General features: G+C 45.8%; 1 protein-coding gene across 2 annotated transcripts in view; it reads right to left on the bottom strand.

Annotated features, from left to right (window-relative positions):
• Positions 1-27,951, bottom strand: part of FANCA (FA complementation group A) — a 58,897-nt gene that overhangs the window by 3,263 nt on the left and 27,683 nt on the right. Inside the window, exons 21-39 of one of the 2 annotated variants that reach the window (XM_066583816.1) lie at positions 27,585-27,661; positions 26,480-26,584; positions 26,189-26,325; positions 24,695-24,765; positions 23,227-23,326; positions 22,903-23,072; positions 22,005-22,101; positions 14,172-14,351; positions 12,172-12,245; positions 11,967-12,095; positions 11,810-11,882; positions 10,935-11,092; positions 10,062-10,167; positions 9,921-9,980; positions 9,724-9,828; positions 8,304-8,413; positions 8,095-8,230; positions 1,762-1,818; positions 1,097-1,205 (exon numbers count right to left, since the gene is read on the bottom strand). In XM_066583816.1, the coding sequence (XP_066439913.1) occupies positions 1,097-1,205; positions 1,762-1,818; positions 8,095-8,230; positions 8,304-8,413; positions 9,724-9,828; positions 9,921-9,980; positions 10,062-10,167; positions 10,935-11,092; positions 11,810-11,882; positions 11,967-12,095; positions 12,172-12,245; positions 14,172-14,351; positions 22,005-22,101; positions 22,903-23,072; positions 23,227-23,326; positions 24,695-24,765; positions 26,189-26,325; positions 26,480-26,584; positions 27,585-27,661 (2,054 nt within the window). Of the gene's footprint in view, positions 1-1,096; positions 1,206-1,761; positions 1,819-7,095; positions 7,604-8,094; positions 8,231-8,303; positions 8,414-9,723; positions 9,829-9,920; positions 9,981-10,061; positions 10,168-10,934; positions 11,093-11,809; positions 11,883-11,966; positions 12,096-12,171; positions 12,246-14,171; positions 14,352-22,004; positions 22,102-22,902; positions 23,073-23,226; positions 23,327-24,694; positions 24,766-26,188; positions 26,326-26,479; positions 26,585-27,584; positions 27,662-27,951 lie in introns of those variants that run through there. The other variant, XM_066583817.1, reaches the window with a different exon arrangement.

Here is a 27,951-nt window from a genome sequence, read left to right on the forward strand (position 1 = left end):
GCGGTGAATGCTTTACTGTGGACTCTGCTTGTAGCTTATTACAAGAGGGATAATGCCACTGTTATCAGGCTGAACAGCTGATAGGATTCGTGCAAACAGTACAGATTAGGGGGCCAATGTCCACAGGTGGATCCCATTTGCAGAATCCGCGAGGGTCACCCACGCAGAAGATCCGCAAAACAAACAGTCCATAGGAATACATGAAATAAAGCATGCGGATTTGATTTGCAGACCTGGTCCAGAAAAAAAAAAAACAAAAAAAAAAACGCAGCATGCTCCATTTCAGTGCTGATCCTGCACAGGTGGCTTCCATTGAAGTCAATGGAAGCCGTCCGATCCGCGGCCTGTTTGCATTGCAGATTCCATGGGAAAGCAGGAGTTTAAAAAAAAAAAAAAAACTCGGCTGCCCATGGGAGACGTGGCGCACGCACGCGTCCACGGGGAAGAAAATGAAGACCAGGACGGGTAAATAAAAGACCCGCAGCGTCCTCAGCCGCCGGCAGGGTCAGATTCCACTGTGGGGTCCCACATGCGGAGTCTAATACGCCCGTGGACATGAGACTTTAATCTGTATTTTGCTTCTGTTCTTTTAAACCATAATGTTGAATGGATGCAAAAAAAAAGAAGGGCAAAGTTCGATGGAGCGGTTTGCATGATAATTGTGCAGTGTATACAGGGAAAGACTGATCAGCCATAAATCGCTGATTGCATCTTTCAGGTAGACCATACAATCATTATTGGTGTGCTGCTGCATCGTTCATCTATAAAGGACTGCCCATTTACTGTGAATGGAGGTAGATGGGCAGCTGGAACGATCTCCACCTCCATTCACTAACTGACAATCGCTCCTGTGTAAAAGCATAGTAGTGACTATCGCTGGGACGGCTCTTGGGTGCTCAAGTGCCCGAAGTCATTCTATGAAAAAATGCAGGAGTGATAGTAAGCTCCTGACAGTCCTTCTGTGGAAAAGTACCGTTAAATAGCAGGTGCCCGAGTCTTGTAGCCACAAACCGGATTCTAAAATGCAACTGTCTTATGGCCACGTCCACGAGACCCAATGCTGAGGAGATCCTACAAGTCCGTTTTCTCTACTCACACTTTTCCTTTGTTGGCTGAAAGACGATCACCCAGCTGCCTCCTCTTTCCTCCAGACATCTAATAACATGCAGACAATTTTCTAGCCCTTTTTTGGATCTTTCTCCTCCCTGAGAGAACATAAGATAAACACAGAATGTAAGATAAAAACGTTTAATCATCATTTATCGTGTCCCTTTAAATGGTCTGTCACACTAGGGGAACCCTGTTCATATACTGTATCAGAGGAGGGGGTGCCCTGGTCAGGACGGCTCCATGCCCCATCACACAGTAGGCTGCTTTATGAAAGGCAGTGATCCAGCTTTATTCTTTGTAAAAGGAAATGCCCTGCAGTTTACAGTTTCTGTATCGGTTCCTTGCAGTTTTCAAGACCTCTGCTTCCTGTAATTGAATGGAAGACTTCAATTTTTTATTTACTTCAAGGATTTCTCTCCTGGTTATGTGATTATCAGAGGTCCATGGCGGCTCGTCATCAGAGCTTCCTGTGCGCTCATCACATGACCAGGACATCTCCCTTCTGGGAGGGGGAAAAAAAAATCTTCCACTGAATTACAGCAAGCAGAGATCTTGAAAACCACAACAAATGGATACAGAAAGTATTTAAGATTTTAATTTACAGAAACCAAAATTCTTCTGCAAGTGGAGACTCCAGAGTACGACTCTTACCTTCAGTATTGCCAGGATGAGATCCATAACAGAAAAGAATAGCAAATAACTCAACATCTGCAAGAAGCATAGGAAAGAGAATGGTGTTACGTCCGTCACTTAGGAACATTGAGGGAGATATCAAAACTAGTGCACAAAAATGTTGTTGCCCGCCCAAAGCAACCAGGTTCTGATAAGTCTCCTGTGTAATTAATAGACAGAAAGCATCAACTTACATTACCTGCCACAGCCAACCAGTAGTCCCCCACCCCAGCCCCCTTCCCCTCTTCACCCTTCTCTTTAACCCCTTAACGACCGCCCCATCGGGAAACTACGTCCTCAGAAAGTGGGCCTTAATCCTAGAGGACGTAGTTTTATGCATCCTCTTTGGATTGATGCCCACTGGCCTGAGGACGTGACAGCTCCATGCTGTCGGTGCCCGCAGGTAGCCGACAGCATGGAGCTGTCATCCCAGGATGCGGGCAGTCCCCCCGGTATTGCGATCGGCGCTATAAAATGAATAGCGCCGATCGCAAAAAAGTAAATAAAACAGTGTAAAAAAGTAGTAATTCAGCTGCTATGATGGATCGGATCCATCACGGCAGCTGAAAATACTCACACGGCTTGTCGGCGGTGTCCCCCGGAGATCTGGTCCTCCTGGACCCGCCGGCGGCCTTCTGCGCATGCGCGCCAGACGATGACGTCACGCGCAGAAGCCCGGGTGTCCCCGGCAAATTTAAAATCTCCTGGCTCCCGGCTCCTGAAGGTAACCGGGAACCAGGAGGTGTTACCGGGGACCACTGTGAGCGGTCCCCGGGCCCGCGATCACCGCTATCCATTGCGATAGCGGTGATCGCGAAAAAGTTGAAAAAGTAAAACAAAAGTAAAGTTTCACCTCCCCTCATGGATCGGATCCATGAGGGGATGTGAAGATACTCACCCCCGGTCCTCTGCGATGTCCCGTGACCCGAAATCCCTGTCTGCGCATGCGCGCCCAATGATTGACATCGGGCGCGTGCACAGAGGGGCTCGAGCCCCGGGAAATTCAAAATTGCTCTGCTCCTGGCTGCCATGTGTAGCCAAGAGCAGAGGGATGTCACTGGGGACATGATCACTGTCATCCAATGGATGACAGTGATCATGTAAAGTAAAAAAAAAAAAGTGCAAAAAGTAAAAAAAGTTTTAAAAAGTTAAAAAAAACCTTGCGTTTCATCTCCCCCCACAGATCATATCCGTGAGGGAGGATGAAATGACGTACCTAAGGCCCGCGGATTTATCCGCGGACCTCACCCCAGCTTCTGCGCACGCGCCCTTCGCCAATGTGGCAGGCGCATGCGCAAAAGCCGTGGTTTTTTAAAATCTCCCTGCTCCTGGCTACAAAACTTAGCCGAGAGCCTGGAGATTTCACGGAGAGCCGCGGTAAACGATTCCTGATCACGTGTTCGCCGTTATCCAAAGAATAATGGTGATCACGTAAAAGTTAAAAAAAGGGGAAGGTTCATCTCCCCTCACCGATGCGATCGGTGAGAGGAGATGAAACTTTTTACCGGAGGCTTCCATATTTGCACCCCGAAGCAATCTTCTTCCGTGAACTTTCCCGTATTCTGCGCATGCGACCGCCGGCAAAACACCGCACACATGCACAGGAGTCGGGGAGCCCAGGAAACTTAATATCTCCTTGCTCTCGGCGACCAACGGTCCCCGAGAGCCTGGAGCAGTGACGGGTGGCCTCATTGAGCGGTCCCCGGTCACGTGATAAAAAGGTAGCGATCTACCTTTGGCCGGTCTCACATGACCGGATAGGAATTACGGATTCCGCATGCGTTTGATTAGCGGTAATACGCAGATCAATCGCATTGGATTACACAATTCCGCTCACATTAGCGGGTCGGAATTGTGTAATCCACTCGCAGAAAAGAGAACGCAGCAGGTTCTATTTTACCGCGGATATCAGCAACATAGAGCCCATTGTGCTCCATGGTCGCGGATATACCCGCTGCCCATACGCAACTACCTTGTATACGGGCTGCGGGTACCCGCGTCATCGCTAAGCGACGGTGCGGGAAATACAAACAACAACAACAAAAAAAAAGTACTGCGCATGACCGCCCGTGTAAGTACGCAGTTATGCGCAGTACATTACGCGGCCGTACGCAGGGTCACAGCCAGGATCCACCTACGGCTGCGTAAGCCCGGCGTTATTCAGTCCGCTACCTGTAATACGCAATTTACAAGAAGCCCCGGGAACGCTTGCCTTCCTGCAGTTCCAGGAGCACCTTGTTGAGCGCCTTCTGTGTGAGACCGCCGCACCTCGTCAAGCTTACGGAGACTCACGGAACGCCACTTTTTACACCCCATCCCCGGCACTGAGGTCAAAAAATGACCCCCAAAAAGCATGAGAGGAGGGGAGATACCAGATTTTATTGCCCTATGTGCCCATCCCAACCAGCCTCCATAATTACCCGTCTTTGGAAATACCACACAGTTCACATTATTACTTTTATCTAAGATTTGGGGAACGCCGAAAAGGGCGTGGAGGGGGGGGGGGGGGGGATTTTTAGGGAGTCAATTTTTATTCCGTACAAATGAGCAATGGGGCCTGGGATTTATTCAGTTGTGCCCTGCAATCCAACGGGTGTTCCCTCCATTACAGGCCTTGCCATGTTTCCTGTAAGTAGATTAGGGCCACAATGGGTATGTTTTTGAACACGGGACAAACGGGGGGGATCCATTTTGGGGTGAAGGTCTTCATTCCTATGTACACTGTACAAAAAAAAACAGTTTTTAAATTGACAAAATTGCCAAAAAAATGAAAATCGTAATTTTTTCCTTCTGCTTTGCTGAAATTTATTCAAATACTGTGGGGTCAAAATACGCAGTACACTCCTAGATGAATTCGTTAAGGGGTCTAGTTTTTAAAATGGGGTCATTTGTGGGGGTTCTTTATCGTTTTGGACGCTCAATGGCTCTATAAGTGGGCAATGGGGCCTGGAATTTATTCCGTTGTACCCTAAAATCCAACGGGTGCTCCTTCCATTATAGGCCTAGCCATGTGTCCTTTAAGTAGATTAGGGCCACAAGGGGTATGGTTCTGAACACGGGACAAACAGGGGTATCAATTTTGGGGTGAAAGTCTTCATTCCTATGTGTGCTGTACAAAAAAACAGTTTTTAAATTGATACAACTGCCAAAAAAATGAAAATTGTAATTTTTTTCCTACTGCTTTGCTTAGATTTATTCAAAAACTGTAGGGTAAAAATACGCAGTACACCCCTAGATGAATGCGTTAGGGGGTCTAGTTTTCAAAATGGGATCATTTGTGGGGGTTCTCTGTCGTTTGGGCGCTCAAGGGCTCTACAAGTGGGCAATGGGGCCTAAATCACCTTCATGCTAAATGTCTGTTCTGAAAGCCACCGACTACTCCTTTCATTTTGGGCCCCGTTGTGCATCCAGACATAAGATTAGGGCCACAATGGGTATGTCTCTGAACACGGGAGAAACAGGGGTATCCACTTTGGGGTGCCAGTCTTCATTCATGTGTGTGCTGTACCAAAAAAGCAGTTTTTAAAACGACAGAATTGCCAAAAAAACGAAAATCACAATTTTGTTCCTTTTGCTTTGCTTCAATTCATTCAAAAACTGTGGGAACAAAATGGTCAGTACACCCCTAGATAAATTCGTTAAGGGGTCTAGTTTTCAAAATGGGGTCACTTGTGGGGGTTCTCTTTGATTTTGGCCGCTCAAGAGCTCTACAAATGTTCTATGGGGCCTAAAACGCCTTCAAGGAAAATCTATGTTCTGAAAGCCACCGACTACTCCTTTCGTTTTGGGCCCCATTGTGCATCCAGACATAAGATTAGGGCCAAAATGGGTATGTTTCTGAACACGGGAGAAACGGGGGTATCCATTTTGGGGTGTAAATCCTCATTTTCATGGGCTCTATAGGAAAAAAATATGTCTTTAAAATGACATATTTGCAAAAATATGAAATTTTATTTTTTCTCCCCTAAATTGAACTAATTTCTGAAAAAAACTGGTGGGGTCAAAATACTCATGACACCCCTCAGTGGATACATTAAGGTGTGTAGTTTTTAAAATGGGGTCATTTGTGGGTGTATCTATTATTCTGACACTTATGAGCCTTTGCAAACTTGCCTTGGTGCAGGAAAACAAAGTGCTCCTCAAAATGCTGAAAAGTAATGTTAAATGTGTACGTCCTCTAAATGGTTAAAAAAAAAACACAAAAGTTTTTCAAGTGTGCATTCAGAATAAAGTAAACAGATGGAAATACATATCTTATCAAAAATTTGTACAGTATGTTTGGACATATTTGAGATATTACGGTTGAAAATGTGAAAAAATGACAATTTTTTCAAAATTTTTCCAATATTGGTACTTTTAATAAATATACACAAATTATATCGGTCTATTTTTACAATCTAAATGAAGTACAACCTGTGGCGAAAAAACAATGTCAGAATCACTGGGATATGTAAAGCCTTTACGGAGTTATGCTACGTTGAACGACGCATGTCAGATTTCCAAAATTTGGCTCCGTCACTAAGGCGCAAACAGGCTTCGTCACTAAGGGGTTAAATCATACCTCATCCAATCCCATCCAACCGTACCAGGGTGTTCATCCAAGCCCTTACCTACATTTTCAACCTTTCACCGAGAACTGGCATCTTTCCTTCGTCCTTTAAACATGCAGTCATCACACCCATCCCTCGCTCCTTCCTCTCCGTCCAACTACCACCGCACATTGCTGGACCCATTTTTGTCAAAACTCCTGGAACAGCATGTCCAACTTGAACGGTCCTCCTCCTTCTCTTCCGACTCTATTTGACCAACTGCAATTTGGTTTCCAACCCCTCCACTCTACCAAAAATGCCCCAATGGACTGCTGAATGCAAAAGCCTTACTCTGTACTTCTCCCAGATAGACCTGTCCTCTGCTTTCTACATTACGCTGGGCTCTTCCTTCTTGACTTATGCTTTGAAACAATCAATTACCCCCCCCCCTCTACAAACCTCTCCTCCCTTGGTATTACAAATTTGTCGCTCTTGTGAATTTCCTTGCCTTCCTTCTGTTGGTCTCCCCCAAAGCTCTGTCCTAGGACCCATAATCATCTATATCTACACCTTTTATCCCAGGACAGCTCATAGAATTCCATGTCTTTCAGTACCACCTTTATGCCAATGGCACTCAATCTACCTCTCTAACCCAGATGTTACCCCTCCCCTATCCAGAAGTGTCTGTTGTACATATCCTCTTAATTCTCTTCCCGCTTTCAAAAACTTAACATGCAGAATACTGAACTCGTCATTTTTTCCCTCCACCCCACCACACCTACCTATCATAACACTGGGGAACAGGATTTTTGGTGACTGAGGTATCAGACCTTTTTGGGGGAATAGACTCTGAAAATGACAGTTTTTCTCCGTCAGGTCTGCTTATCAAGATATGAGATGTCTGTATAAATATATAATATCCATATACACATATTGTATTCTACATGTAATGACAGTCAAAAATCTAAAAAGGTACAAAGATAAATCCCAAGAAGCCTAAAACACGAATTAAACAAGAGTTTCTTCACTGAGACAGGTTGATGAAATTACATTCTTGTGATTTCCGGTGATGAGATGGCCTGCTGTCTCTGTTGCTGCCCCCGTCTTCAAACCGTGCATACATGGATGCTAACGTTACTCAATATGCTACTTGCGTGCTTTCGCCATTTTCCGTCTAGCCTACTGCAACATCCTTCTCTACAGCCTCCTGTCCAACACACTCATGATGCCCCGATCTATCCTCGACTCAGCAGCCCGGCTAGTCCACCACCACCAATCCAGTCATTGGCCACCTATTCACCAGAGAATCCAATTCAGTATATCATCAAATGACATTCGAGGCTCTCCAAAACATACACCACCCATACATCTCTGCCCCAATATCCCTATACCTCCCCACGCGTAACCCCTAGTGCGCTCCTCACAGTCGTTTGCAAGATTTCTCCTGTGCATCACCTATATTCTAGGCCTCGTTACCCCAAGATATCACTGTCCATCACCTGGGAAACTTCTAAGACCACCTGAAAATCCCCCTCTTCAGTAGAGCCTACAACCGACAGTAGCCCTGCTGCCACTATAAGAGCAGTTAGTACGATCTCCTACCTCCTTCCCGGTACACTGTAGTCCCTTGCGGGCAGACTCCGCTCTCCCTCTGTATCACTTTGTAAGGTATTTAGTTACATGTATTGTTCCCGTTCTTCTCCTGTAACAAATCTGAACCCGTTCCCACCTGTACAATGCCTGGGAAGTAACAGCACTATAATACTGGGCATCCTTCTCTCACCTGAGCAGAGTTTCTGCCAAGTGACTGTGAAACGCCATCTTGTCCCATTTTTCTCCTCTTGATGGTGAAATGCAGAACGGCAGACAAGAGCCACGTGGCATCAGTGAGGGGCAGGGATGTGCGATGTGAAAGGTATCTGAGGGATAAGAGAAGACGTAAGTCACAGATCATCTCCATCATGAATGTCCCCACACCGCAAACTCTCCAACCTGTCCACATCGTTCTGCATCTCCTTCAGGGTCTCAATCTCCTTGGGCAGGTTCCCTCCCAGACGGCTCCACTGACACTCAATGGCCGGACACAACTGCGGCCAACAAAGCTAAAGAAAAGAAATGACAAGTTTGATATTCATTGGTACTATTTTGGGGTATATACAACTTTTTAATAACTTTTTCTTCTTTTTTTTTAAGAGACCGTGTGACGAACCCCCCCCCCCCCCCCCAAAAAAAAAAAACACGCTATTCCGCCATTCAGTATTTTATTCTTATGGTGTTCACCATGTGCAAAATTTTGGTAGCATGGACTAAGGCACAAAAATACCCATTATGTAGCTTGAGACCATTGTTTACATTTTTATTGGAAAAATCAAAGGTTTTTAAACTTTTTTTTTTATATATTTCTAAAAAAGTTTTATTAAAGGGGTTGTCCCGCGCCGAAACGGGTTTGTTTTTTTTTCAATAGCCCCCCCGTTCGGCGCGAGACAAACCCGATGCAGGGGTTTAAAAAAAAAAACCGGATAGTGCTTACCTGAATCCCCGCGCTCCGGTGACTTCTTACTTACCTTGGGAAGATGGCCGCCGGGATCTTCACCCTCGGTGGACCGCAGGTCTTCTGTGCGGTCCATTGCCGATTCCAGCCTCCTGATTGGCTGGAATCGGCACACGTGACGGGGCGGAGCTACGAGGAGCCGCTCTCCGGCACGAGCGGCCCCATTCAGAAGAAAGAAGACCGGACTGCGCAAGCGCGTCTAATCGGGCGATTAGACGCTGAAGATTAGACGGCTCCATGGAGACGAGGACGCTAGCAACGGAGCAGGTAAGTGAATAACTTCTGTATGGCTCATAATTAATGCACAATGTACATTACAAAGTGCATTAATATGGCCATACAGAAGTGTATAACCCAACTTGCTTTCGCGGGACAACCCCTTTAACTTTTTTTCACAGTTTTCTTTAGTTCCACCGGGGTACTTGAACTTACGATCACTTGTACCGTATACAGCAACAAACAAGTACAGTATAGGCAACAAAAAAAATAAATAAATAATAATAATAAAGCTTTCACTAGGCCCCAGGCAAGCTATCAGCACCTTGTGATCATGTCGTGTGGGATGATCGTACTACACAGAAGCAGCAGTCAGCATTGACCTCAGCATCTAAGTAGTTGATGGCTGCAATAAGAGTTCAACTCTGATCCAGGCTGCCAGATGTTGCAAAAAGGTGACACCTGCTCTGTATACAGCAAGCTCTGCTCTCAAGCCTGCTCCATACACCATTCACAACTGCATGGCTTATATTTAACGTTATGCTGTTGGCAAAGGATTACAAGAATACTGTATTTAAGTATAATTAGGGTGATCCATTAAAGCTTTTTTTGGCAACCCCAGCACAAGGATTGGCACAGACATACCGCGGCAGAAGTTAGGATGATGGGACATTGCGAGTAAGCAGCATGGAGTATAGAATTCACTGCGTCGCTCGGCTCCTCACACTGTGTACTGGCCCCAAGGAGACCCTGCAGTAAAGAACAAGAATGTTATCTGCCAACTCCAGACACAAGGAAAATTTACTAGTCAGCATACCAATGAAGCATAAACCCCGCCTTACCCTAAAAAAGTGAGCAGTGATGTCATAGGGAAGAGCGCACCCTTGTGGTCCAATGTTTTTCTGTAATATGAAGTAGAGATTATATTCCATGGCGTATAGGTAATTCCATATGTGCAGTTCCGATAAATAAGATTATCTCACCAATTCCTTGTTGATGAATGTAAAGAAGTCCTCACAGTCTAGACTGACATTTCCCCTCTCACAGGATGTGCTGATGAGGAATGTAGATGGGAACCCCAGGAGAATCCTATGTGCAAAGACTGAAAGCATCAGTAAACTGGTATTGGGTCTATGAAAACAGGCAGTGCTGCGCCACTATTAAAGTACTAACGATGACCTGTCCGTCCGTGTGTGAGTGGGTTTGTGAGTGACTTACATGCTCCGTTGTGATGACAGACGGCATCAAATGTCCTTCATCCCCAGTAAGGGAGTTACATGCTGCGCCCCTGATCACATAACGTGACATCATCACAGGTCCTTTACGCACATGGCTGCTGTCCGGGTAAGTGTACGTTAGTATTCCATAGCAACTGAGGCCGCAGGGGGTTTGTAGTCCGCTCGTAATCTGCATAGGGATGCAGGACCTGTGATAACATGTCACAGTCATGTGACAAGGGGCAGAGCATGCAACTCCCTCACTGGCAATAAAGGACCTTTAATGATGTCACGGTCATGTGATCAGGAGTGGAGCATGCAAGTCATTCATTCGGGATGAGCGTCACAGTCATATGATCAGGGGCGGAGCATGACTGTGACATCACAGGTCCTTCATCTCTAGTGCTGTGCTGCTTTTGATCCCTGTTATATGGCATGAAAAATGTATGTAGCAGTGCTGTGTGTGTGTGACGTGCATGTAGCAGAGCTGTGTGGCGCATGGCGCCACCAGAAACACTGGTACTATATAATTTCCTAATAATTACTAGTAATTTCCTAAGGGTCATTTTGTAGCATCTTGCATGAAGAGTTTAATGCTGCCCATTATCCCCAGTGTGCTCCTTATTCATTCAAGCCTACCTGGAACACATAGCCAGTTCTGCTTGTTTTCTTAATCGGGCACTAATCTGCATGCTGTCTGAAGGTTGTTCCAGCCTTCGGTGGAAGATGTTGAAAAGGAAATTCATCCGGCTGAGATTACCTGACCGTGACGGAGTGGGCAAATCACAGACTAACTCCTGTATAATGAGGGGAAAGAAAACAGTTATATAGAGATACAATGATATACAGAGGGTTACGGGATTAAAGGGTTCTTGCTTTGAACAATCGTTTTTTGTTAGAAGCTTCATTTCTGCCACGCAAACACGAGAAATGAGGAATTACACAGTGCCAATTGAGAATAATGGAAATGTGCAACGTTTTAAATTATCCCCTATTCTAACTATGATCAGTGGGGGTCTTACTTCTGGGAATCACATAGATCTTGAAAACAGGGATCCTGAAGGTTCCTGCATGAATGAAGCAAAAGTCGTGCATTTGTGCCGTGGCTTCATTCCTTTTAATTACAGCATTGGAGGTTGCCGAGCGCTCGTTCACAGCAATTTCCAGGGCTCCCATTAAAATGGATTCACGTGGGCCCTTCATTATCAAGATTGATGCGGATCCCAGCAGTTGGACCCCAACGATCATAAAGTTATTCTCTATTCTGTGGACAGGGGATAACTCGATAACGAGAGAGTCCCTTCAATGGGCTGCTCATGTGACACGCCAGGATCTCTAGAGAGATGCTTTAGCTTATAAAGGAGGGTCCTGAGCAGGTGATCCCCTCCACTTTAATATTATGTATATGATCAAACTGGACCAGCCTGACCGAGCACATTGCTCCAAGATCTATTACACACTGCTAATGAGGACATACACCGTATTAAATGCTCCATGCAGCAGTAAGTACATACCTGTAAACGACAAAGTATGTCAGCAATGCCTGTGTTAGCGTGACCCGGCCGACGGCCTGCGCTGGACTCCGCTCTACAAGTAACAACACTGATTAGGTCCTGTAAAACATCATCTAGACTCACTCCACATATGAGGCTAATAGGTGCCAGCTCTTACCTGCAGCAAAAGTCTAGCACAGCATCAACCACTGTGGAACATGCAACCTCTAAATCATTTCCACAGCCGCCCTTTGCACAGGATGCTGGGAGAAAGCAGCAGTTCAAAGCCCAACGCTGGTATTCTTGTCTGCAGAGAGTGCGCATGTGTGAAGCTGAGACAATAACTAGTAGGCAAGCATCCACATTTATGGCCATAGACTTACCGCTCAGTGTCACTTAAAGGATCCTTATCTGATCCCAAGTTCATCTCCAACAGCAGCCAATCTCTGAAAGACAACTGCAAGGCGAAACTGTTACTACAGGCAGAAGATGACGTACTTGGTCACCATTACAGCACCGAGGAGGTAGTAACCAAACCACTTAAAGAGTAACTGCACTTTGTACAAACTTTGGACATGTCAAAAGTTCTGATCAGTGGGGGTCTGGGTGCTGAGACCCCAGTTGATCGTTGAAATGAAGGCGCTGCAGCTCTCAACCAAGCGCTGTGCCTCTTTGTTGCCTATTGACTTCTCTCGGCAGCTGAAGCTGTAACCATAGAAGTCTATAAAAGTGTAGTCACGCTTTAAGACCCTTTTACATGGGTCGATGATCGGGAACGAACAATTGCCTGCACATTTGCTTCCCTGATCAACGGCCTGTGTGACTATACACCCAAACAGGAAAGACTGATACTACCGAGACCCCCAACTGAGGTCTTCATAAGATACAATACAGACATGAAACAGTCTCACCAGTCTCCGAGTCTAGAAGTCGAACTTGCTAGGGAACTTTCTCCACCATATTAAATACCAATTGATACAAATCTCGAGGGAAGAAAACGGAACTAAAGCTATACCCAGTTTTATACTGCCATGCTTGTGCACTCCTGCGTTTTTGGAATAGACTCCTTATGCTCTTTCTTCTTTTGTACCATGAGGAGTCCCTTTGACAGGACAAACCGCGTTGGGACCAATAATGTGATAAGAGGGTCTCCTTGACAGGGAGAGTGCAGGGCGGATCTTATCAAGGCAATCACCCCATTTGTGCTTTCTATTAGGGCGCATTAGTTGCTAGGAGCAATTACGTATAGTTTTAGTCCTGCCGTCTTCTCTCCAGATTTACAGCCATCTGTACATAACATGGTGAAGACGGTTCCCTAACAAGTTCAACTTCTAGACTTGGAGACTAGTAAGACTGTTCTATGTCTGTATTGTATCTTATACAGCTGGGGGTCTTGTGATCGTCTCCTGTTATTGACATGGCCGTTGCAGACTAAGGGTTACTTTGGTCTGTGTGACATGTCTATGTGGTCGTGATTTTTAGAACAGACGCTCCTTTCCATCATTTATTTCAAGCAAGAAATATTAAAAGTTATGTTTTACTTACTGCAAAAATCACCCTTTCCTCTTTGAGCTACATTTCGGTGGTCATTATTCAGAGGCCGTTCTTATCTATAAAATCCTTAATATTGAATAGACACCCAAACAGCCGACAAACAAGTAACCGCTCGTTTGTTTGCTGATCGTGCCTTTTGTGCAGGCATAACATAAGTTCGGTCTCCAGCAGCACACCTCCCACAATAAAGGCCCATTTAGACACAACGATTATCGCTCAAAATTCACTCAAAAGCCATCGTTGGAGCAATAACAGTTGCGTCTAAACACGCGGCCATCCTGCACTATTCGTTCATCACTGATTTCTGGCAAGCTAAAAGTCAGTGATGACTCTAATCAGCGCCGCACGCAGGATACCGCTGATGGCATTCTTTCAGCCAGTATCCTGCTCTGACTTCTCAGCAGGACACCAGCTGAAAGCGCCGAGAACAAAGCAGCTGTTTGCATATACAAAGCAGCAGCTGTTCTCGGAGCTGTCAGTGGTATACCGTTCCACCTTCATTTAACTCTTAAGTTTCTAATTAGCTACTTAAGAGAGTTTATGCAAAGATGATCGCTCAAAACGGTCACTCAAACTGTCGTTTAAGCGATTTTTGAGCGATCTTTCAGTGTAAATGGGGCATAAGCAGGGTGATGTACTCCAGACAAATACATTCTTTATGGGGACAAAATAATTATTGTAAAGACCGTTTTTCCACATACTAGCTATAATCTGCCCATGTACATGTTACTAAACAGCGCCAACCAACATGCTCATTATCAGTTGGTGCTCGTTACCACAGGCAGATTATCGGCCTGTGTATATCCACCTTTAGTCACTGAATACAAACCTGGAAAGTCTCCGCCATTATCAGCTGCTGGATGTGACTGCTGCGCCAGAGGCCGACTGCTGCTTCCTTCCAGCCTGTAGAAGGAAAGAGGACTGGGCAGCAAAGTACAGGGATATCCTCTTCATCCTCCATTAACACTTCTTTGTTTTCCAAGACCAGCCTGGGCAAGAGATGTTGTAGCTGTGAGAAGGGGACAAAAAGATATTCTTTAGAAGAAAAAAAGGCAAGTTATACAGATGCTCCCACGCTTTCCTTGACAGACAAGCAGAAAATAGGATTACACAATAAGTAACATTTCTTGTCTCGTTCATTGGGACACACAGCAAGACTTCAGGTATAGCTACTGCCACTAGGAGGCAGACACGAAGCACAAAAAAGTGCTAGCTCCTTCACCAGCTCTGCCCTTCCTGCAGGCACTGAACCAAATCAGTTTGTACATAAGCAGGAGAAACCCAAATTAAGCCTACCTACAAAACGGGCAGGCACGATATTGCGTTTGTGAATGTGCGATTTACCCGCGGATGCCAAGCGATTTCCAGGCAAACATCTCATCACATCCATGAAATTCCGATCCTCACACGTGATAAGAGGAACGAAAGTGGGAAACCTCATGTCACACTAGCTTGCACTTCGCACGGCACGTGAGAGCCATGCGATGCATTAAATGGTCCCATTGAAATCAATGGGCGATACATTCCGAGAAACGCAAAGATGTAGGATATGTGGCGATTCCCCCCCCCCCCCCAGCCCACACACAGTGAGAAAACATCGCTGATGTATATGACGCCATTCAAAAGAATAGGGTTCATAATCACGCAAGATTTATCTAGCAATGCAAAATCTCAAACAAGCTTCTCGGCCAGCCTAACACATCAAATAACACAGACCGTAATAATAAAAGGCTGGTACAGTGTAGGATTCAGAAAACACGTGCGGTGTCCTCCAATGAAAAGGACGGGAAAAGGATTTGAAGGAAAGTAACAAAAATCCTGTTTTCTCGTCTGTGTCATTGGGAAACACAGAAAGACCATGAGATATTCCAAAGCAGTTCTCAATGGGTGGGTTAAAGAGAAGGTAAGTCCAATCAGTAAAATGGCACTTGCTGACCCACGTGACCAGGAAGGAATGCATAAAGCCTAGAAGGCGTCCTTATTACCAGGGTGGCCGAAACGATCACTCTAATGGAATGGCATCTACCAAAGTGGTGGCACCCTTGGCCTTCAGCGGGTACGCCCTGCTAAAAAACAAATGAGACCGAAAGGAAAACAATATAGCGGAACAAGGAAGAAGATGGGACGACTTTAGAGTGGAAGGGGAGGCCGGATGGATTACGCGTGCAAGCGGATTCTTGAGATCAAGGTCTCAAGACAACCAGTAGGCTGGAGGTAACCTACGGTATGAGCCATGCCTTGCAGAGGATACCGGATATCCATGGGACCAAAAGGAGGAACAGAACTCAACCTTCATGAAAGCTGAAGAACCGAGAGAAAAAGGAAAGAAGCAAAAAGTACAGTTTCATCTCCCCTTTGCTAGTGGCCAACGCAAGCCAAGATTACGGTAGAATCAATATAAAAAAGGACTTCCCTACTTCTCAAGATTAGAAGAGTTCACCCTCCTGATCTTGATTGCAGATGTCGGCTATCTACTTGTCCACCCCAGGAATATGGCAGGCCAGGAGATCCACCATGTAGGATTCAATCCGCTGCAGAATGCTGGACAGGTCTGATGTGACCCTAGCATTGTTGGTCTTCCTTGGATTGTCTAGGTAGGCCATTACTGTAGCAGTCTTCAACTGACAAGGGAAGGGCAACGGGAAGATGTAGTGAATGAATGATAGAGGGAAGACTAAAGTTGCAGGACAAGGAGTGTGACGGGGATTCTGGAGGTATCTGTAACTGAGTGTTGCATATGATGGACCAGATTCTCCTTGGGGAGGAAGGCAGATTACACTGGACAGCCAATTTTTTGTTGCATTGATATGAACACTTGTTTTAGTATAATTGGAGTATGCTGATTTCAAATCTGCAGTTAGTTTTTTACTGTAATCATTAGTTTTTTTGCAATTTAGCATTTAAATATTTCACTTTGAGGCATTTTCGACACAATTGAGTACATGGTACATTGGGAAATAAAGACCTTAGTTGATATGATGCAAATGTATTTATTATTTACCTAACGTGGAGGGTAATGAACAACAACTTTCTGACAGGCCATTACAGTCGGCACTAGTTCTAGTCTGGCAGGAATTTACATTTATAGCTTTTTGCGTTTATGTACTTGCTCAGGGCAATCGCGTTTTATGGACCAGCAGTTGTCTGCCATCATGTTCTTACCCCATCGTCCTTGATATCTTTCCTCCACTGTACGCAAGTCCTGATGGAAGCGTTCTCCCTGCTCATCACTAACATCCCCAAGTCTTTCTGGGAACTGATCAAGATGACTGTTAAGGTAATGCAGCTTAAGGCCTTAGTCAGACGGGCGTTTTTAGCCGCGATTTGCGCATGCGCATGCGTCCGGCGATTTTATAAAACCATTGCTTTGCAATGGTATCGGACACATGAGCGCTTTTTATGCGCTCGTCCGATAAATTATAGAACAAAAAATCGCAGATCGCACCTATCTGCGATCTGCGATTCCTGTTCTCTTCTGTATATGCGCTCAATGGGGCCGGCGGCAGCAGCGCCGACCCCATTGAGAACATATAGAAGACAAATCATTCTTCTTTGCCACAGCTGTAACAGCTGTGGCAGAGAAGAACGATGTTTGCCCATTGAATTCAATGGAGCCGGCAATACAGCCGCTCCATTGAAAGCAATGGGCTGCCGGCGTGCACGGGGTGAATTGTCGGGAAGGGGTTAAATATATAAGCCCTTCCTGGCAATTCATCCTAAAATGTGTTAAAATAAAAAAAAAATTGTATACTCACCTTTCCGCTGCAGCGGGAGTCCAGCCGCGGCCGCTGTCAGTTCTCCTGAACTGCTTCTCGGCACTATTCAGCCGGCGGGGCTTTAAAATCCCCGCCTGCTGAATGATCTGCCTCTGATTGGTCACAGCCCTGACCAATCAGAGGCAGGTTTCACTCACACACCCATTCATGAATTCATGAATGGGTGAGTGACTGCTGCCTCTCAGCGCTGAGCCAATCAGGGGCAGGTCTGACTCACATCCATTCATGAATTCATGAATGGGTGTGAGTGAGACATGCCTCTGATTGGCTCAGCGCTGAGCCAATCAGGGGGCAGGTCTGACTCACACCCCCTTCACACCCACTGCAGGACGGCCGCGCGGAGCTCCGGCTGCCGGGAGAAGGTGAGTACATATATATTTTTTATTTTTACACATTTTAGGATGAATTGCAGGGAAGGGCTTATATATTTAAGCCCTTCCCGACAATTCATCCCGGGCTCGCCCGCAGCGCATTGCTTTAAATGGAGCCGGCTCTATTGCCGTCTCCATTGAATGCAATGCGCTGGACAGCTCCGGCCCGTTTCTAATGAAACACGGCTAGGAGCAGATTTTCGGGCGACTTGCGCGCACCGGTCACGCGATTTGCGGATGCGCATCCGTCATGCGATCCGCAAATCGCAGCGAAAAAACGCCCGTCTGACTAAGGCCTAACACTCATGTTGCATCCAAGTTCACCAAAGGCCACTAACATTTTTTCAACAAGTTGCTCATAATTCTTAGCTTTTTTGTTACCAAGAAAGCTTTTAGTAACTTCTACAAAAGTCATCTATGCTGCCTGTTTCTTCCCATTAATCTTCTTGACATTTCTCATAATCTAAAAGAACACAAATTTGAGGACCGATGAACACTCTGGCTTTAATTTTCTCAAAGATAAAGCTGGAAGTGCAGAAACAATATACTGGAAACTATCGCCATATGTATCCGATGTTCTCACAAACTGCTTCATCAGGCCGAGCTTGATGTGGAGCGGGAAGGGGGGGGATTATTCTGTCTCGACTGACAATAGGAAAAGCAAAGATTGTGAACAAACCGAACCTACTTCTAAAGTTTCTCGGTATGGCCACTTCTTTTGTCCCCAGTGTTTTCCTCAAGCTCTGCTATCCCACATACATATGTAGCCCGGGTACTTGGTAAAACCTTTTTGTTGCCCAAGAAGAAAGTTAAAGGAGTTGTCCGGCCACACAGGGTAAAAATTTTTATAATGCTGCTGCTTTCCTTTCAGTAAGGATAGTAACAGACAGCATACAGGGCTCAAACCGGCCGGCAGATCAGCTGCAATGTCAGTTTCTTACCTTAGACTCTGATGTTCATTGTAGCTTTCAAAGATGGCGCCTCTGTGTGCGCGCTCCCGATGGTAGTAAGAGACATGAACAGGCAAAATTTCATGGCTCTCCTCAGCTCACGTCCTAGCCCCGCCCACGACACGCCCACCTCTATTGAACTGCTCTACAGTCTCTCCCCGCCCAGGCCCCGCCCCTGCTGCATACTATAATCAGAGGGGGTGTGGCCAGGGGAGACTGAGTTATACACTCATGTCAGGAGGGGGGAGGGGAGGGGAGCGAGCGGCAGTGATGTGTGTCTGTGCAATGTCAGGATGGATGGATGGATGTGTGCAAGTGGCTGTCAGAAGTCCGGGGGGGGGGGTGGGGGGGGGGGGGGGGGGGGGGGGGGGGGGGGTGGGGGGGGGATATGGATGTGTGCAAGTGACAGCCACTTGCACACATCCATCCATCCATCCTGACATTGCACAGACACACATCACTGCCGCTGCCCCCCCTTCCCCCCCCCCCCCCCCCGGACCTCTGACAGCCACTTGCACACATCCATCCATCCATCCTGACATTGCACAGACACACATCACTGCCGCTGCCCCCCCTCCCCCCACCCCACCCCCCCGGACCTCTGACAGCCACTTGCACACATCCATCCATCCATCCATCCAGACATTGCACAGACACACATCACTGCCGCTGCCCCCCCTCCCCTCCCCCCCCCCCCCCCCCGGACCTCTGACAGCCACTTGCACACATCCATCCATTCATCCATCCATCCTCCCCCCCCCCCCCCACGAGAGCCCGCCCCTCCTCTCATTCTTACCTAGGAGTTGAAGAGCCAGCAGCCACGCCTCCTCAGGCAGAACTGAGCTTCCCAGGCTGAACTTCTGCACATGCGCAGAGCTGTGCTGGAGAGGCGCGTCCCCGGTCGTCCCGACAAGAAGAGGAGAAGAGACTTGTCGGAACCAGGAACCATGGCAACCGAGGAGCAACACAGGGGGGGGCAGCCAAGAGGTAAGTGAATAACTTCTGTTTGCCTAATTTACAATGCACAATGTATATTACAAAGTGTATTGTATTGGGCAAACAGAAGTAATGAGACCTGATGTTTATGGCCGGACAACCCCTTTAACCATTTTCAGATCCACACAGATGATCCAGTTGGGCTCATGATATTTCAGTAGATCAGCTACTCTCCTGACATCATTGTACTCTTCTTGCAAATTCACAGAGTGTCTAACTGGAACTCAACTGTAGACGTTACCATTGTGCAAGAGAACACACTTTAAGCTACGCTTGGAGCCATCAAGAAACAATCGCCATTCTGTTGCACTGTACGGGTTTATCCCTAACTCATGGAGAAGGCCTGGAATATCGGGACAAAAAAAACGTAATCCTTTTCCTTGAGAAGAATCTAATAAAATCTTGCTCTCTCTTTCGGAAGTAAGAAACTGTTGCTGAGCGATGTGGCAAATGTTTCTCCTGGAGTCTTGAGGCTAACAGCTCTGACGATTGCTTGGAGAGGCCCAAATCACTAAGTCACTCAGTTCTTGTTTATTACGTTTTTGAGGACATGAAGACTGTGCCGTGTCACATGAGGATTCTTCTCTTTCTCGTTAGCTCGTTCCAAAGATTAATTGTCCCATATAAAAGGAACCTTATAATTGCAGCAGCCTGCAGACAAAACTATAGAAGGAACGCTCTCTATGCGGCACCATCACCACCTGCTGTTATGGATACAGGGGACTATTCTCTCTGATTAAAAGGGGTTTGTGCAGAATTAGTAAAAAATCATGATTGCTTTGATATATATAAAAAAAACAAAAAACACAGCACCGCACCTGTCCACAGGATGTCTCATATTCCAGATAAGATCCAATGATTTCAAGAGAGCTGAGCTGCAATAGCAGATCCAGCCAGTAGACTGGTGTGGCACTGTTGTGGAAGAAATCAGCTGCTTTTTTCTGATTTCGTGCAATCCCTTTAAGTCTTTGTCTGCAGACAATTGTTACCATTTAGTCATTCACGACCCTCGGCGACCCTAAGAGCGATCTCCCTTCATGTTTTTGGTTTTGCACTGCTTCTTTCAGTTGTGTGATATCCAACTCAGTATCAGCTCTGACAGTATCAGCCATCGTGCTCTTTGGCGGCCGGGTCTTCTTTTGCCACTAATCTGTCCAAGCATTATAGATTTTTCTAGCAACTCTGCTCGCATTAAATGGCCGAAATACGTGAGTCTGAGCCCGGTCTTGTCTTCTAGTGATACATCGGGTCTTACATGATTTAGGATTTCTCTGTTTGTTACTCTCGCCATCCAGTGTATACACAGCAGCTTTCGCCCGCACCACAGCTCCAATGCATCAATCCTCCTTCTCTCACCTTTTTTTGCAGTCCAGCTTTCACTTCCATACATGGCTATGGGAAAAACGGTGGTTTGCACTATCCTGCATATAGTTGCTATACCGATATCCCTACTTTTCAAGATTTTGTCCATGTTTAGCATCGCGCTTCGCCATAATGCTACCCTACGTTTATCTCTGGCATAGATTCTCGATCCTGGTCAATTTTTGAGCCAAGGAAGATGAAGTCATGCACGCATTCTATGACTTCATTGTTGATTTTTATTTGAATTTGGCCATTTTTGGCAGTTGTCATAATTTTAGTCTTCTTTAAATTCAGGTAGAGGCCTATTTTTCACTTTCAGTTTTAATCTTCATATCAGCTGCTTCTATTTCTGCAAGCAGAGTTGTGTCATCCGCGTAACGGAGATTGTTGATGTTTCTTCCACCTATTTTCACACTGGTTTCCAATTCATCTAGATCCATTTTCCGCATGATCACTTTCGCATATAGGTTAAACAAGAAGGGTGAGCGGATGCAGCCCTGTCGGATGCCTTTGCCGATCCCAAACCAATCTGTGTCCCCATACTGTGTACTCACAGGGCTTCTTGATTGGTATAAAGTGATTTTATTAGCTTGACTGGATCTGCCAATACACCCAGCTCTTGTAGGGGCTGCCATAGCTTGTCATCATCAATACAGTCAAAGGCCTTGTTGTAGTGATGAAGCACATGGAGATATTCTTCTGGTATTCTCCAGCTTTTTCCATGGTCCATCACAGGTTTGCAATATGGTCACGCGTGCCACTTCCTCGCCAGAATCCTGCCTGCGTATCAGGGAGTGCCACTTCAACTACTGATCCCAGTCTCTCCTGTATAATTTTGAGAAGGATCTTGCTTGCATGCAGAACGAGGGCTTTTATTCGGTAGTTGGAGCAATTCTGCGGGTCGCCTTTCTTTGGTAGCGGAATGAAGACAGATCTTTTCCAGTCCTGTAGCCATTGTGTAGATGCCTATACTGCCTGGCACAGCGCTGTGATGGTTTTCACTAGTACTGGCAGCAATAGCTCTGCCAGTATGTTATCTATGCCTTGGTTACTCACATGAATTGTAATCTGCGGATGTGATTCTTTGCATGAATGTTTATTGTGTACACAATGAAATTAGCAGGTAAAGTCACATACGAGTTTTAGTCACAAGTAATGGAAATGTACTTCTTACTCAAACAAACCTCAACATAAAAATAAAAATTACCTTATGCATGAATAAGGGAGGGATGCAATCTGGTGAAGTCCCTGGGGAAAGCAGAGAGAACCTACAGCAAGCATAGGAAGCGGCTGCTGTGCAAATCCTGGAAAAGACGACCTTGTAAAATTAGTGGTCTGCAGGAGTCGTGAAACTACAAGACCAAATCAACGCTAAGAGTTGTAGTTGCACAATAGCCTGAGAGCTGGAGGGTGCAGAACATTGCCCTACAGAATAAACCGATGATATCAGCCCAGTAGTGGTCGCCAAGATTACTGGTGCTGGAGTCTTACAGCCACCAAATGTTGAAGACCAATTTTTTAATTCTTCATAGCAATGCTGTGGGACCTAAGTACTATGATGCTCAGCGATGCTATCTTTTTAGCAATTTGTATAATATATATTTATATATAGCATGAAAACCAGAGAACCCCTTTAGGCTGCTATCACACCCGCGTTGGGGGTCTGTTCAGGGTTTCTGTGTCTCTGCTCCGTTTTTGGAGGAGAAAAACAGATATAAAAACGGAAACAAATTATCACCTGCTCCCCCAGAGCCATGGTCTATGTACTGAGCTGTTTTGCTGCAGGAGGCAGATAGCTCCTTACATTACACAGCAGTCCTGGGTTGGTACTGTAGGATGACTCCTATTGAAGCCATTGGGATTCAGCCTGCAATACCAACTTGGGCCACTGCACACAGTATGGAGCCATCTGCTTCCTGCAGCAAAATAGCTTTGTACACAAAAACACCGGCCTGAAGGAACAGGTGGTGGACTCCACTAATGTGCTACCGATGACCTATACTGGGGATAAGTCATCAATATCTAGAAGTGGGACAACCCTTTTAAGTGATGCACTCTCTATGAAGTCTAAGTGAAGATTATGGAGGACTGCATAAAGCACTCACCTAAGAATTACAGAGACAGACTTCAAGCATCGGGGACTCAGTACCAGTTCCCAGAACTTCTTTAGTGCATTCTCCTCTATGTTTAGGGTTGTAAGTGTTGCCCGACACTCATGGAGGTGAACAAAGAAAACAGCGAGTCCGACCACATGCGGATCTTTCAGGAGTCCGGCCTAGAATTCAGGGGTGCATAAAAGGAGGAAGAATTATATCCCAATATTATCTATCAAAACCAACTGTACGGGCTAGACTCTATAAGTCATGTCAGAGGCACGTGTATATAATGTAAACACATACAGTCCATTCCATTGTATCTGGAAGACATACCTGTTCGCACAACAGCTGCAGCGTCCTGCTCAGCACAGCAAAGAGAGCCCTGGGATGACCACACAGCATCTTCACATATAAGGAGGGCCACGATCCTTGTCTGCAGACAAAAGCTTATAGTCTTAGAAAACCATGGGAAGTTTATTCTCAAAACAGCGACACATCTGTCTGTGGCTATGTCTGGTACTACAGCTCAGACTCATTCACTTCAATGGAGACGAGTGTCAATAGCAGACACAGCCATGGACAGATGTTAAGCGGTTTCGGGAAGACAGCAGACATGCTTTTCTAATCCTGTGCAGCCACAGAAATAAAAGAGATTGGCTTTAATTACAAAAACTGCACAATCAATTTAGAATACAAATATAATTTTTGCTACTTTCTAATATACTTTGAAGGTTTCTTTACAATTTCAATATCCGCTTGCCGTCAGTGAATGGAAACCTTCTAAGTTTACATCCAGAGGCTTAAAATCATGTGTCTCAGGGCTCCTGCACACTGGCGAGAGTGATACCTTGTTTAACCTTGTGCTCAATGGGGCTCGCGGCAGCAGCGTCAGCACCACTGAAAACATAGGGAGAAGAACGCGATCTTCTGCTGCTGCTGTTACAGGGGAGTCCCCTCATCACTGAACACCCTGCCGCTGCTGTCAGTGTTCAGTGATGAGGGGACTCCCTGCTGCAATAAAAGAATTCCCTGACGCCACAGTTGTCACAGCAGTGGCAGCAGATCACAATCTTCTCCCTATGTTTCAATAGGCTGGCGCTGCTGCTTCCGGCCCCACTGAGAACAAAGTTAAACCCCTTTATGTGACAGCATCCAGGTGTTTCTCATCAAGGAATCCCCTTCTGCAGCTGTCCTAGCCGCAGCAGGGGAACGCAATCTTCTCCCATTGCTTTCAATGGGGCCAATGCTGCTGCCAGCCCCATTGGAAACAATTGGCGATATTGCAAAAAGATAGGAGATTCTGCGATTTTGTTTCCCACGCAGCATCGCAAGAGTGAAAACACTGAAATTCATTGGTTTCATAATCAAGCGTTTTCACTCTCTCGCAGCGTGAGAACAATCGCCAGATTTTTTTCGCCAGTGTGAAGGAACCCTCACAGCTGAGAACTTGATAATATCGTATCCAGTCCAGGCAATTCTCTATGAGCAGAGCAACCTGTAACGATACTTTGTAGAGAACTCTTAGTACAGGAGAGGGATTTAAGACACTGATGTGTATATTTCACAGAGGATTGTCCAGACCGGATACAATTTAAAGTAAAACACAAAGTATAATAGGGTGGAGCAAACATGTAAGTGTGTAATATAGAAGTAGACTCCTTATTGGATCCTTCCTCTTTCCTGCAGAACCCCTCTGTGCCAGTAGGGGCACTGGGGTTTTTAAATTGGGTCAAACTTTTCACTACAAGACATCTGTCTATTGCCAGCTTTAGACATATCTTCCAATAGTAGGTTTTACTACCTGTCAGGAGGATTGACGCTGGAGGCTGCCATGACACACTGGCAAAAGGATGTGAGAAGCAAATCAGCCACCTGCAAAAGAAGGAACAATGATGTGAGAGGCACAGACAAGAAGACCTCAACCTAAGGGTGGCTTTACAAGGGACAACCATAGTCTGAATAGTTGCTCGAAGCAGTCTCTAAAGCCTATGAATGACTGAATTGTTGTTCAATTTCACCAATCGCTGAATAAGTCCTTGGGAGCGTTTACACGGGATGTAATATTGTTTGCCGACTAGTTAAATGTCGTGAGGCTTTTTGGTGGACATGCATTTAAAATTTTGGCTTCTCCTAAACGCACATTGATTGTGGATTCAACAGCCAATGTCATGTGAGCGGTCTTTGAGTGAACACTCGCTTCTGTGGTCATTCAATGGTTCGACTGAACAGTCGGTGTTGTGGCGTCTCGCTCTTCTCACCTGCAATGACTTTTCTTTGTTTGAACCTTGGTCCATTTGCTATCAGAGGTATGTGAATGTCCTTTCAAAGACCAGCAGGGACTGCTCAGTCCAGGATCACTCGTTTGTATTCATGTGTTTTTGGGAACCAATGAGTGCTAAGTGGAAGGGCAAAATTTTCAAAAAAAGGTGGGAGACAATTAGCATTTGGTGGGAGGCGCAAGCCAACCAAACGCATCCCTCCCCACACAAGTTACTGGTTAGGCGTTGAAAAACAACGATTACCTGTTTACACCAGACGATGATTAAAGGGGTTGTCCCGCGCCGAAATCTAAAATTTTTTTTTTTGCCCAGTCCCCCAGTACCTGTAAAGGAAAACCGCTGCCATGTGTTATTTAAAAAAAAAAATTCCCTTACCTGAATCCACGTTCTGCAACTTTTAAAAAATCTTTTGTCCAAGATGGCTGCCGTGGGTCTTCTCCCACAGTGCACCGCGGGTCTTCTCCCATGGTGCACCGTGGATGTTCTTCTGCTGTCTGCGTTCCACTGCCGATTACAGCCACCCCATTGGCTGATCGGCACCATGTGATGGGGCGGAGCTACACAATGCCGGGGGAGGAGTCAGGATGCAGCTCGTGAGCCCAGACCATCCATGCGAAGAAGCCTCTGTGCGCAAGCGCAACTGTTCCTGCGACCAGAGAAGCAGTTTGTTCGTCACCATGGAGACGGGGACGCCAACACCGGGAGGGGGTAAGTATATAACTTCTGTATGGCTCATATTTAATGCACGATGTATATTACAAAGTGCATTAATATGGCCATACAGAAGTGTATAGACCCACTTGCTGCCGCGGGACAACCCCTTTTAGCAACCGGCGACTATTTTTAGGCGAGCTGAAATGAAGCGACTTTGTAAAGGAATTCTCACTTGTCACCCTGTTGATGGCCATGCTAACACGGAACATTTGTGGCTTACATTTGTTCTATCCAGCGACTATTCAGATGAGAGCTGTCCCTGTAAATTCACCCTAAGAGTAGAAGTAAAGCCTCCAGCTCACCGTCAGCTCCTGCGGCTCCAGCTCTTCCATAGACTCTGTAAAGAGGGACTGTGACTTTGAGGGAATGACGTCCGTGTTGGCAGTCCCCATTATTGAGGTCAGTCTGTCAGAGATTATGGCCACCTGAGAGGAGATCTCTGAGGGGAAAGACATGTGAACAATTATAAAAGAGGAGCCAGGACTCAGAAGAGGAGAATTGTGTTCAGTGCTGTGTAATAAGTTATCATTTTGTACTTAAGATGTGCTGGGACATTAAAGTGTCAGCAGAGATGCAGAGACCTCATTACTTACCATCATATCGCCGTGGGTCTGTGATGAAGGGTCTCAGCTCCCACAATGCTGCCTGTAACCTGGCCAGGGGCTCCTCATTCAGAGACACATCCATCTTCTCTATTCCTAATCCATGAAATTCAGCACCCAAAAGAGAATTATGTAGGACATACAATGCGCTACTCCTAATGGGAACGGATGTCACAGCTCCCGTGTCTACATAGGATACACCATGGCAGGGATTATAGACTAGATCCCCCTAACAATGACTTCACATACCGCAGCTGCGCAGCAGAAGAAGAGGGGTTTTCAAAGAAAATGTATGGAATAAGCTGATAAAACCTATTGCAAAAATACTTTGCTAGAATGACCTATTCGGTACATGAAAAAAAAAATGTAATGACCGCTACACTTTAAGACATGGAAAACCCCTTTAAAAGTGGAATTACATATTTTGGCTGAGCTGCAGTAACCGCTTGCAGTTTACTGCTAATTGCCGTGTTTTACCTGTTCTTGCCGTGGCTTTACTGCAAGAACAGGTATCACTATATGAAACACTGTGCCGCTGCTGCCAGGAAACAAACCGCTGTTGTCAACAGATCCTATTGCTGCTTGTTTGAGCAGTCAGGACAGCAATGCTCATTAACACACAGTCACTTGGGTATTCATGTGCTACCCATCAGGGCTGCAGGAGGCATTAAAGCGGTATTCTAGCCAGAAGCAATCATCAATCATCCAGTAAATGAGTGATAAATGCTCAGTCAGTGGGTTTCCGACTTCTGGCTAGGAGGAGATTGAAATGAGCAACAGTCAAGAATGTGTACTGCCAACTCCACTCAAAGGTTAAGAGACTGATGGCGACAGCCTTGTACTTAGCCGTTTCCATCAGTGTCAGGGCACGTGCTTATACAGAGTAAGGGGGGACTGGAATGGTCTCAGCAGTCAGACCCCCACCGAACTAACATATACCACGTATCCAGTGGATAGGAGGTAAAATACTACTATCCGAAATATAATATAAAATGAGCCTATTGAGGATGGACTGTACAAATCCCAGCAAATGTGAAGCTTTACTGTTCTACTAAGTGAATATGTACAATCAATCCTGTTTATTAAATGATCTCACCTTCTAGCTTCCGATGTTTCTCCAGCTCGCAGGCATCGAGATAAGAGCTCATCATCGCAGGGGGAATTTTATCAGCTCTGAAGAAAATATGTAAAAAGGAGAGAGCAGTAGATGGTTTAGGAACAGAAATCCTTTTATTTACCAAAACTATGCATTTTTGAAATGCGAGTTCCTCTTAAGTGTTGGCTACAGAAAGCAGAAATGTATGATTAAACTCCATGGGGCTTCCTTTTATTTTATACGCTCGTCTCAGTAAAGATTGTGCCCACATGAAGTGCTCCTAATGCATTAACCCCATCCACTTTTTGAATGCCAGAGCCAACATAAAATACCAAAAAGTTTGGTGCCGTGCGCCAAAATGTGCAAC

The sequence above is a fragment of the Eleutherodactylus coqui genome, chromosome 11 (assembly GCF_035609145.1).
Source record: "Eleutherodactylus coqui strain aEleCoq1 chromosome 11, aEleCoq1.hap1, whole genome shotgun sequence".
In the NCBI taxonomy this organism is placed as follows: Eukaryota; Metazoa; Chordata; class Amphibia; order Anura; family Eleutherodactylidae; genus Eleutherodactylus; species Eleutherodactylus coqui.